Raw genomic sequence first — 12,426 nt, 5'->3', positions numbered from 1 at the left:
TCACTTGTCTTCATGGTGCTCAAATTTGAGCAGAAGGTCCTGTCCTTTGTGAAGTTTCTTGTTTTGACACAATCTATTATGGTGACCATCTTTCTCTGCCTGAGTGATAGCACATACACACAAAAAATGCTTGACTTTTGTTTTCATTGAGCTGACTTCTTCGGTACTTGGCTGATCACGTTGCATCCATATGATGGTGCTCAATGGCCTTTTAGAAAGCCAGGCCCTGGTAGCTGTTTTCTCCATCTGCTATCTTGGCATACAAGCTTGATGGTATCTATATATGTAGCTAATGGTTTCTCCACTCGTAAAACTGTATCCATGTCCTGGCTAGGTATTCCTGAACAAGATACTGAACCCACATTTTTCCTGATAGTATGTTATATGCATATGCTTTTGTGTGAGTGAAATGGGAGGTAGGATCAGTACGTAGGTAGAAAGACACTATATAATACTGTAAATAAAGTATGGATTCCTTTGGCATATGCTGCACTTGATGATAAAATGTGCAATCGTAGGAGTAAGCGTCAGCTGTGTTACAGCACTGAGGTCTTGATGAAGATTAGCAGGGTGCTGTCTTAATTGATGTCAAACACTCTAGTATCCATGCATGGGACAGTGAGTTGTAGGCTTTGTTCATCCAGGCACATCTCAGGTTTGTCCTTGGCGCCTAAGGAGTCTTGGCTGTGCAGACTCGTAGCTGATGCTTTGGCCCTTTGGTTCCATTCCGAGTGCCCCACTGAGCTCTGCTAGTGACTCAGCTAAGTTTGCTGCTCCAATGTACTGACAAATATATGCATGTATTTTTATTACATGCATATACTGTGTGTATGCCCAATGTGAAGAGTACAGGGGCCACTCATTTATGTTGTGTTACTGGCTGCAACAGTGGTGGTGGAATTTTCTCTCTCTTTAGTAAGCTGTTTCTGGCAGCTTTGACACCTGTAAAGAAGAGATATGCTATTCAGCCTTTTTGAATATATTATGTACAGTAACAAGTTGTGCTTATCATCATGCAAGGGGTGGTGTTGATCTAAGCTTGCTTTTACGCCACTAGCTTTATCTGGTTTGAATCAGTTGATAGGTTTGTAAATGTGGACCATCTGTTTTTTTTTCATACTGTCAAAATGGATGTATGTGGTAATGTATATCACACAAAAAGCTGACTTATCATAAATAATGTTCAATATTAGCATTTCGAAGAACTCTTTTGGTCACTGAGATATAGTTTGTCAGTGTGTATCACTGTTAATTCAAAAGGTTTCCATTTACAGTCATGGCCAAAAGTTCTGAGAATGCCACAGCTATTCATTTCCACAAGTCTACTACCTCAGTTTTTATAATGACAATTTGCACATACAGAATGTTATGAAGAGTTATATGATGAATGACAATGAATTGCAATATCCCTCTTAGTCATGAAAATGAACTTAATCACAAAAAACACAATTTCCATTGCATGTCAGCCATGCCACAAAAGGACCAGCTGATATCATGTTAGTAATACTCCGTTTAACATAGGTGAGAGTGTTGACAAGGACAAAGGTTGAAGATAACATACTGGAAGCTTTAAAAGGAGAGTTGTGCTTGAAATGGTTGTTGTTGCTTTGTTAACAATCGTTAAGGGCTTCAAAGACAAGAATATTACTGCTGGTAAGATTGCAATTAAATTGCTTCTTACCCAAGGGAGTAGGCTCACTCACAATTTTGCCTAAGAACACAGCCATGAATGAAAAATGGTACCAAAACATCCTCTGAGAGAAACTTCTCCCAGCCATCCAAGAACAGTTTGGTGACAACCAATGTTTTTTCCCGCATGACGGAGCACCTTGACATAAGACAAAAGTGATAACTGGCTCGGGGAACAAAACATTGATATTTTGGGTCCAGCCAGGAAACTCCACAAGGCTTAATACCTTTGAGGACTTGTGGTCAGCCCTCAAGAGGCAAGTGGACAAACAAAACTTCTAAATTCTGACAAACTCCAAGCATTGATTATGCAAGAATGGGCTGCCATCAGTCAGGATGTGACCGAGAAATGAATTGACAGAATGCTGTGAATTGAAAATGACGGGTAATACAGCAATACAATAAGTATTGACTCTTTACATATACTTAATGTAACTGTCAATAAAAGCCTTTGACCTCTATGAAACGCTTGCAATTATACTTCAATATACTATAATAACATCTGATATATAACATTCCATATATGAAAACACTGAAGAATCAAACTGTGTGAAAACCAATACTGTCATTCTCAAAACATTTGACCATGACTGTACAACTACAGCAAATTAAGAATTGACTCACTCATTTTAATAGCAGTCTTCACAGGCTTGATTGTGTCCGTGTTTAGGATCCATGGGTGACGCAAAGCATGTTCTGGTGTTAGGCGCTTCTTTGTATCATATCTGACAAATGATATATATAAAATTAATGGACAGACTCTAAATGACATTCAAATCATAAGAAAAAAATGTGTTAAGGTTAGATAGATTTACTGTACAGTGACGATGTACTGTGCAGTGGAGCCTCGGTTTTCAAATTCCCCAGTTTCAATTAAATGCCCCAGTTTCAATTAAATTTTTTGCCTAAATTTTGCCTTGGTTCTTGTACACTGTGTGGATTATCATACAATATTGTGCGTAACAAACGCTTGCATTTTATTCTTTGACATTGACTCTTGTGGTATTAATGGATAGTGGATGGACTACTCCCAGCATTGTTTGCTTATTCAGCCATCTTGGATCACACACCCAACACCAAAGTACACAATTCAGTAATCACTCGTTTATCGCTGTTCATTGGTTACAGACCTGACCGTGATAAGTGAATTTCCACGATGTAGGATTCCTTAATTATAAATCAAATATTTTTGTAGTTAGAGTATATGACCTTCTAAAGATGCCTTTTATGTTGTTTTATTTTTATTATGTTATTAATACTGTGCCTGTTGTGAGATAATTCAAACCTGCAGTAAAATCCTGCTTTCTATGTCCCACTGTTACAGTAAGATTACTGACACCTTGTGACCATTGTACAATACTACATATCATCAGAATTTGAATGTGTCTTATGAATGCCTTATATTTGCATTTAAATTAATGTAGCCATTTTTATGCTTGAAAATGCTTAATTTAGGAAGAAAAAACGAATATGTACTTTGCAGTATTCAACCAGGAAACAGCATGATTTTTAAAAATGTGTTTTCGATACAATGAAGCCGCAAATTCAAACCGCGATGAGGCAAGGGACGACTCTACTGTGATTCTAAGTAAGGCAGATTCAGTTGGCAAATTCAAATGAAATCTAGTGACCAGTGTAGAAATGTCTTCTGAATGCCTTATATTTGTATTTTAGTTCATTTAGCCACTTTTATGTTTGAAAATGCTCAACTTAGGGGAAAAAAAAGCACGTACAGTTTGCCTAAATATGCATTTTTCCGTATATTCAACCATAAAACAGCATTATTTGTTTTTGAAAACCCATGCTAGATTGAAGCTGCAGATTTGAATAGCGATGTGGCGAGGGACGACTACTGTGGTATCCTGTAAGGCACATTCTGTTGGCAAACTCAAATGAGAATGTTACACAAACTAGTCCATTTGGATACGTATCATTCCACGGACTTGGGTGCCCAAACGAAAACTGCCAGCACTTTGATAAATAAAGTGAGAAAGACTATCGAATGAAAAAAATAACACTACAAAAGTACAACGGTACCGTCCGTGTGGCTCTCTCCTCCCCTCCCTTGTCAGTCCTCATCAACAACAGTCTTCAGTCAAGGTGAAAGTTACGTTAAATGTTCATTTATTCCTTTCATTGGTCATTAATATGAATTTTACATTGTTTTCTGCGTGTAAAACTTAAATTGTTCTACATTAAATGTGTTTTGTGTCAACATGTTTTGGTGTCTAACAGTTTACTTGGGTTTACATTGGAAGAAAAAATCAGTTTTTGTATGATTTGGTTTTAGATGGACCCTTCAAAGGGGGTTAATAACACCGAGGTATCACTGTATGCGCTTCATGCGGCTTTTTCAGGTGTTGCAATTTGTAGAGGATAGAGAGTATGAGCACCTACTCGAGGCAGGACATTATGAAATCGAGAAACTTTGGATTGCTAGATCTTATCCTCATGGCCAAAGTATTTTTGTGCTGCTTTGAGGCATCAATGTCTGGGCTGCCTGCATGACAAAAAAGTGAAAAGGTTACATAAAAGCACTCTTGGTACGATAACTGGGCCTCATTCAAGATCAACTCTCAACAAATGTGTTGTATTGCTACAACTACTTGATGTCCTACTTCAGCACCTGTCAATGTGGCATTCACCATCACATATCTTCTTATGAAGACGCAACAGCAGAATGTATAGATGGTTGAGCAAAACATTAGATTTATTTAATTCTGCTTTTTAAACTGAATGGAACCCATCACAGTCAAAAGCACTAAAATATAATAAGCGGTACTAAAATAAATCCGCTGCTGAAACATAACTGGCTCAAGATTGCATCATGTAGTAGCATCAGCAATTAACACAGAGTTTCCCAAAGTAAGAGATACTATTGCAGGAACGCACGTCAGTGAATGATCATTCACATGAATTAATCAACAGCAACTTCCAAAGCTGGGACAAAAACATCCAGAGTACAAACTTCAAACAAGTTACTAACAGAGCCAGTACACGTGGATGGTTTAAAATCATTGTCATTTGTCAGGAAAATTGGAGGGCTATGTGATTGACTTTTACATAACATCTTTATGAAGAATAATATTAAGGGAAAAATAATGTATTAATGAATGAGGCCGATTGTTATCAATATTAGCTTGATGATTAAAAGCCACACTTTTTTCTTACCCATGCTAAATTTTTTTTCATTTGCGTCATTCTGCATTTCTGTCGGTGGTAGACCCAGCACCTAAAAATAATTCACATTTAATAACTTGTAAATGGCCTTGGTTAAGGGGTAAGGGTTATAATTTCAATCATGCTTACTTTTGTTATAGAATAGAACATGTCTGCTTTGGTATGGCCACCAAAGAGGGCGTAGCCTCTGTCAAGCTCAGCCAACATGCAGCCCAGGCTCCACATGTCAGTGGCGGGTGTTGACGTTTTGCCAAGGAGCAGCTCTGGAGACATGTATGGTAGAGTGTAAACCGTCGGCCTGTCTGTGGTAGATCATAGAAAACATACATTACATTCATGTTTGCGGTGCCTCGAGCAGGGTGTATCGGTACGCCATAATCACGGTTCGGAAGAGGCTTTTCGAGCTCTGGCTTCTCCTTGGCACTATCACTAGCCACGACTCTCTCTAGCCAAAAGCTGGGCTGCAGTGTATTTGTTTAGTTATGCTTTCTGTCCCTCACTCAGTGTTTACTGTGTGGGAACTTGTACTGTACAGAATGTTCCATACCAAAAAAGTCTGATTCTAAATATATGTACCGTTACACCCTTACTCAGGAGTGTCATTTCCTTTTCATGTCCAGTATGGTGAGACTTGGTCCCAATTCACCATATCATGTTTTTTTGTCAGTGCTCCAGTATATAGGTTGCAAATCCAATGATCTGCTCAAAAGTCTAGCTCAGGGGTGTGAAACTCATGCCATGGAGGGCTGAGATGCTGTTTTCTTTCCAGCCCGTCAGTAAAGCAGGTCATTTTAATGATCAACATCTCCCTCAGTTTGAGGGAAAGCGCTCATTAATTAAATCACCTGCTGGAGAAACTGGTTGGAGAGAAAACCTGCAGTGTCTCGGATCTCCACGAGTTAGACACTTGAAATGTGTTCTTGTGAAGATGACCATGGTAACTGAGGTTTAAAGATCAAATTACATTCTGTACATATTTCTTCCAGTAATATACTGACTACAAGATTAAACAATCACAATTTCTATTAGTTTAGTTCAGTAATAGTTCAATCAAAGGTCAAATCTGTGCATTTTGTGCTCTTTTTTTCTTCTTCTTGTATAACAGTACCAGTCAAAAGTCAGTCACAGTTTCTCATGATGTGTCCAAACTCCTTACTGGCACTGTATGTTAAACATTTATTTTAAAACACTAACAATTTTACTTTGCAGCAGATTTATTTCTCTACTCTGTATTTGACTTTTAAACCGATCAGCAAATTTTTGTTTTCTAACAGTAGTGTGTTGACTTCACAGGGACTTTAAATGTTCACCTGTGATATTTAGTGATAAAAGTTGACTTGCCATTGTCTTTCATAAAAATGCAGCCACCGAAATCACTCACTGCAGCATTGTTTTCCTTGTCTAGCAGAATGTTTTCCTGCAAAAGAAAGATTAAATAGTGTAACCAATCATAATGTCACTGGCAGTTAACATTTTATAATATTCTGAGCATCACAACGTTAAAACTCAAAGCCCAGATTTTTATTGGTAGGTTGGATGGAATATCAATGAAAAATCATGGAAAAAAAGGTAATACAGTACATTAATTAGCATTTTATTGGATGTAATAAGTATTTGACTCCCTGCCAACCAGCAAGAATTTGGACCCACGCAGCACACATGAAGCATACAAATTTGTCCTGCTCTTTCAGCAAGAAGCCTGGTGATAAAGAGACCACTGATGGTGCTTTGTATAAAAAAAAGTTGACAATGAAAGAAGTATTGGCATTGCAAAATGTTGGTTTAAAAGATAAAATACAGATATTTTAAGAACTACATTTTTGGAGGATATTTTCTATATTATTTTCAAGACCAATCTTCATTTTTTTAGAGTGTCATTGGTTAGAAATTGACCAGCCTCTGTTGGTTATTGTTTTCCTGATCAAATGGATGCAAGTTCACCTGGAACTCCCAAACCACCGCCAAGTCTGTTTCTCTATTTTTACGTTAAAATCACTTTATGCGGAAAAAAACCCAAACAGAATCGTAGAAACAGCTAAGACACTGCCCAAAACCCTTTGGTAGAGCACCCAAGCTTGAGGAGACAAAGCATGACAGATGATGAGGGACTGGGGCATATTATTTTTATATTACAGTTTGTTTACATGACCTAGTAAAACCTTTGTGAAAAGTTTCAAACAAAAACCCGGTCATTTTGTAAAGACGGAACACAAGTTTGGACTCCAACTGCTTGTCCTCCAAAGTCTTATTCCATTGGTCAGCGTAAATGTGGGTTTAAAATACAGTATGACGTGTGTCCGGAGATCGGGAAGAACTGGGTTCGAATCTTTGTTGGGTATCTCTGTGTGGAGTTTGCATACAATAAATGAAAATGATTATGCAAAAGACAATGCAGCCGAAGTCAAGGCAACATATTTAAACAACGGGCATTTTTCCAATTCATCATGAAATAATAGTTTAAGAAACGGAAGTGTAGAAAAACACATTTCTATAGTGGACTTCATTACTCCACTATAGAAAGCAAAGCCTTCAAACAATTAACTTTTTTCTACATCACTGACCGCCACAAGTGAATGGATAACTTTTGTTATAGATATAGGCATCTTACTGCTGAGTTGGTTTATCCATAATCGGAACAATAAAGACGAAAATTGCATCCTTGTGTGTAGTTTGACATGTGAGGTTCACCATTGACACTGGGGAGGAAGAGCGAATCAGGAGGGGAGCTTAATGACAGCTGACTGATGTCATATGACATCTATGAAGTGACGTTTATGCGAGCGACCCAAACTACCTTCGCAGTCGACCGGTAGCTCGTGATCGACGTCATGGGCACCCCTGGCTTAGGACATTATCAATATGATTTTTAACATTATTAGAGCCTTCTGGACATTAATTAACACCCCTACAGCAACCTTTACACTAGTATTACCCAATATAGTAGACATAATTAAATAATTAAAATGCTGCAGTGAGACGCTCTGCCCCTCCTTTTTTTCTTCAGGGACACCTGTTGTTTGTTGTCTCTGTCTGGGGCCTGTTCATGGACGTCTCCACGGCAACTGCTGTGTTATCGCGATGACATCCTGGCGCCAAGATCGGTAGTAGGCTGGGCGAAACTTCTTCAGGCCTACACATACACATCCAAGGACACTCTCATACACGCACATACGCACACACATCCCTTCCCCCATCCCACGCCTTCACCGCCATCCCTCCAGTGCTGGTGGGTGGAGGCCACAGCTTGCGCCGAATATGTGCTGCATTTGCTGTGGCTGGCTGCCGGCTTGCTCTGGTAACACCACACTCCCCTGGTGCAAGTCTTGAACTTATGTTGTAAAAGTATGTTTATTTGTGCCTATGTTGAGGTTTTTTGCCAGTCCCACATTGTATTCCCCATCAGAGCTTAGTTTGGAATTGTCTTTTTTCCCCTCTCTGCTTGTTGTTCCCTTTCCTTTCTCCCCTTTTTATCGCCCAGGCATCCTGTCCTGTCTAACCCCCATCTTATTGTATGGTATGTTGTATATGTATGGACGGATGATTGCACAATTTCGCTTGTACTTCTGTATAAGTGACAAGTAAAGGCCATTCTGAATAATTAGAGTAGCTATAAATAAGAAATAAATAAGACTCCTGCTTGTGTGTGTTGCTATTAATGTGTTTCCTAGGGGAGCAGAGTGAGTGGCGGACAGTAGGTGATGTCAGCGGTTCAGAGTTGAGTTTCAGCTTGCCGCCACACAACAGTAGCCTGTGTTTTTATTAGGCATTATTGTGGCTGTTGTGAGATTGTTAAAAGCCTCTTCCGGCGATCAAGTCTGGTGCTTGTGTGTCCCACCGAACATTACAGTACCATTACTGACACAGAGTGACTAGTGTAGAATACATATCTCCACCTTCTTTGAATGCATTTTCTGAATGCCTTATATTTTTATTTTAGTTCGTTTAGCCATTTTTAAGCTTGAAAATGCTTAAAGGGATAGTTTGGATTTCTTGACATGAAGCTGTATGACATCCCCACCAGCAGTGGACTATATCAGCAGTGACTTACCCCCCCATTTGGTCCGCGAGTCCAGTTCTGGTTTGATTTCTGTGACGAGGAAATCCGCTTAGTTGCTGGGTCATTGAAGTAAAGAGCTTGGCTTCTCAAAATAATATGCGTTCAAAAGAGTAATACATTTGCATCATAAAAATGCTTCCTCAAAAAAAATCAAAACTAGGGGGAAATCACTGTTGATACAGTCCACAGCTGATGGGGTTGTCATTCAACTTCATGTCAAAAAATCAGAACTAACCCTTTAATTTAGGCAAAAAACATTGGCTTCAGTATGCACGTTTTGACTAATAGGCCGTATTCAACCACAAAACATCTTATTTTCGAAAAACCATGATAGTGTGAAGCCGTGAAATTTGAACCACGCAGTGGAGAGGGATGATCTTGTTCTTTATTTCTACAAAGTATTACCCAAGGTTGTCTCTATGCATTCTTTTTTCAGTACTAGAAACAACAATACTTTTCTTGTATGCTTGTGCTTAACAGTGTGTGGTGCATTATTGCCTGGACTGGTTCCAACTGATTGTGTCTCAAGGTTAAGTATGCAACATTGCTTACCGGTTTCAGGTCACCATGGACGATCTTCATGCCTTTGAGCACCTGAAGACACTTAAGCACATCTATTGCATACTTTCGTATATCTCCGTCATGGAGTCTTCGCATTTTGCTCTGTATTAAGGCTTTAAAGAGATCCTTTCTGAAAATGTTATAGAAAACCGTGCAAGTTAATCTAAGAGAAAATAAACACTGGTACAAACAGTCCATCCAAATGAGCCAATGTTTACTTTCACTGTATGAATCATGTGTGTTAGTCATTACTCAAAAAAGAACCAAAAAGATGTTAAAACTTACTCAAATAGGTTAAAGGTGATGCAGAGGTGGTTGCGGAAGTAAAAATACTCCTTCATGTGGACCATATTGGCTTTGTTACTCTTGTCCAACTTTTGCAGGGACCTTAAAATTTTGAGTTCAGCCTCCGCAAACTCGTGACCCCTGAAAGCAAAGGTGTGTGCAGAATGGTCATTCATGATGTGACTGCCTTTAAATGGAAATTCAGTATTAAAGATACAATCATGCTTGCCAGTCATGTTGAATATTGTTTAATTTACTGGAAAAAATTGTACAAGCTTACTCATTTAATAAAATCAGAAACTGTCAAAACCTTTCACTTGTATTGAGGCGCATTCTTTTTCTGTGTATGACAAATGTAAATTCAAATTTTCGACTAGTACTGGTTAACGTCTCCAAATTTGCTTTAGCAAAAATCAGTTAACCTTTAGTGGATATTGCTTTCTCACGCAGTGGCTTCAATGTCAATAATGCAATCCCATGCTCAAGTCAACACTACACAATCAGCCACAAAACTCTTCACTCTAGTGTCAGTCGGCTTGTTGAGATCTTACTCGACTGTGTTTCGAAACACCTTGATTGCCACGAGCATTGTTGTCTTGTGGTCTTTACACTTGAGGACTTTTCCTGCAAATCCTGATCCAATCACCCTCAGTATCTCAAAGCGATAAGCCAAGTGGTCTCCAACCCTCTGTGGATTAAACAATCATTAGTTCATTGATTAGTGAATACTACATGTCCTGTCTAGGAATTATGGGTAAAATAGTTTGTCTTTTCAAAATACAAACTGTTGATTTGGTATATTAATTTTTAGACCGTGTTAATTTGAACAAAAACAGATGGACACATGGACTTTAGAAATTAATGTTACAAATCCAAAACCTATACCCTTCATGCACACATGCTGTACAGTATCTCATAAAAGTGAGCACGCGTTTTATTATATCTTCTCAAGAGACACCGTGTAGAAAGCAATAGAGTTACCGTCCCCTGAAAAATGACTCAACACACAGCCATTATTGTGTAAATAGCTGGTAACACAAGTGCACTTGACAGTGAACAGTGTGCCTAAAGCATTGATATCTAGTGTGTGCACCATTGTTATCTAGCACTGCCTTAATCCTCTTGGACATGGAATTCACCAGAGCTGCACAGGTTGTTACTGGAATCCTCTTCCAAAGATGCTCCACAGGTGCTCAATTGGATTCAGGTCTGGAGAAAGACTTGACCACTCCAGCACCTTCACCTGTCTGAGGTGTGTTTGGGCTTGTTACCATTTTGGAAAACTATGTGACAGGGAGCGGATACATGCTCTTTTCCAGAATGTCACATTACATGCTGGAATTAATCTTTCCCTAAATGAACCGCAGCTCCCCTGTGCTGGTAGCACTCGTGTAGTCCCATATAAATGACTTTCCGATTACCCTGCTCTTTATTTGCTTCATGGCTAGTAATTTTACAAGGACATGGATTCACAAGCACAACTAAGTAAAAATGCAGCTGTTTAACAACCTCATGAATCAGAGTCCAAACAATGCACAAACGATGTACCCTGAAATATAAAGCTGCTGGCAATAGTCGATACTGCACATCTGGACTTACGGCTTTATAGAATCCTTGGTCATCGTCAAAGGACTTGGCCTCCTCTGATACAGTCTGTGTCCGGCTGTGAATTTTACTATCCTTTTTTCCTATGTACCAGACTTTTCGGTAGTCCTTTATTTCGATCTGCTCATACTGTGTCAGGTATCGCTTGGTATCTTTGAGAACACCTGCACACAGAGTAGCAGATTAAGTTTCACAAAAATACTCATACAAAAAAAAATCTAATGCTCTTACTTTCACATGTCATGCTTGGTAAGGTAAAAGTGAAGAGTTTGTTCCTGATGGTAGTTTTGTATGTCTGAACAAAGATCAAATTAAGAACACTGACTGTAAAACTTACATAAAAGTGCGACATAATACAGATAAAAGTGTAATACTGTTTCGACAGACCTGAATAGCAGGTTTGGACATTCCTTGTCGATGCGTACAGTTTTGTGGGTAGCTGACCTTTTGACATATCAACTCAATTTCAGTTTTCTGTGGAGGATTTGATGGTGGTGGTATCTGCTGAGGACATTTGCGAGCATTTTCGGCACGTTTTATTGACTTTAGGCGGTCGTTGTTATTTCTTGAGGTAGGCTGGATCTAGAAGTTAAAAAAGTAAGGTTTATACATGTTGAAGCTGCTGTGTACGAACTCATTATGTGTACAGTAATCCCTCGCCACTTTGTGCTTCAACTTTCACGGCTTCACTCAATCACGGGTTTTCAAAAATATATTAATCAATATATAAGCAAATTTTCAGCATTTTCATGTATAAAAATGTCTAAATGTAGTAAAATACAAATATAAGTCATTCAGAAGACGCATTCAAACATGTGGTGATGATATGTGGTATTCTACATTGGTCACTAGGTGTCATTAATGTTTGATTACCGGAACAACAGCCTTGTATTGCAGCCTTGAATAATCTCAGAACAGGCACAATAATCACTAACGCAGACTATTGTTGCGGCCATAACACACACCAAGCTAAAACTCCAATCTCAACCTACGTCACTTCCGGTCCAACACCGAAACACATGCACAGCAACACACAGGAGCTGAAGTCT

At 38.9% G+C, this 12,426-nt stretch overlaps 1 protein-coding gene across 1 annotated transcript; it reads right to left on the bottom strand.

Moving 5' to 3' along the window:
- LOC129181096 (dual specificity tyrosine-phosphorylation-regulated kinase 4-like) lies at positions 1-11,905 on the bottom strand. Its single transcript, XM_054775804.1, has 9 exons — positions 11,765-11,905; positions 11,609-11,672; positions 11,372-11,541; positions 10,324-10,460; positions 9,773-9,913; positions 9,479-9,617; positions 6,207-6,286; positions 4,999-5,167; positions 1-99 (listed from the first exon to the last, which is right to left on the bottom strand). Exons 1-9 carry the CDS (start codon positions 11,783-11,785, stop codon positions 1-3), a joined length of 1,020 nt encoding a protein of 339 aa, XP_054631779.1. The 5' UTR covers positions 11,786-11,905.
- Positions 11,906-12,426: the final 521 nt, after the last annotated feature.

Source organism: Dunckerocampus dactyliophorus, chromosome 5 (assembly GCF_027744805.1).
Source record: "Dunckerocampus dactyliophorus isolate RoL2022-P2 chromosome 5, RoL_Ddac_1.1, whole genome shotgun sequence".
NCBI classification, from domain to species: domain Eukaryota; kingdom Metazoa; phylum Chordata; class Actinopteri; order Syngnathiformes; family Syngnathidae; genus Dunckerocampus; species Dunckerocampus dactyliophorus.
Note: the sequence above shows the minus strand (reverse complement) of the source record. Positions and strands in the feature narration are given on the sequence as shown.

Coding starts and splice junctions, on each gene's coding strand:
- LOC129181096 (XM_054775804.1), bottom strand. CDS start 11,785: ATGTCCAAACCTGCTATTCAG. Junction 5,168..6,206: donor TTTATGAAAGACAATGGCAA/GTCAACTTTTAT, acceptor TACCACAGACAG/GCCGACGGTTTACACTCTAC. Junction 100..4,998: donor TGTTCTATTCTATAACAAAA/GTAAGCATGATT, acceptor GCTATCACTCAG/GCAGAGAAAGATGGTCACCA.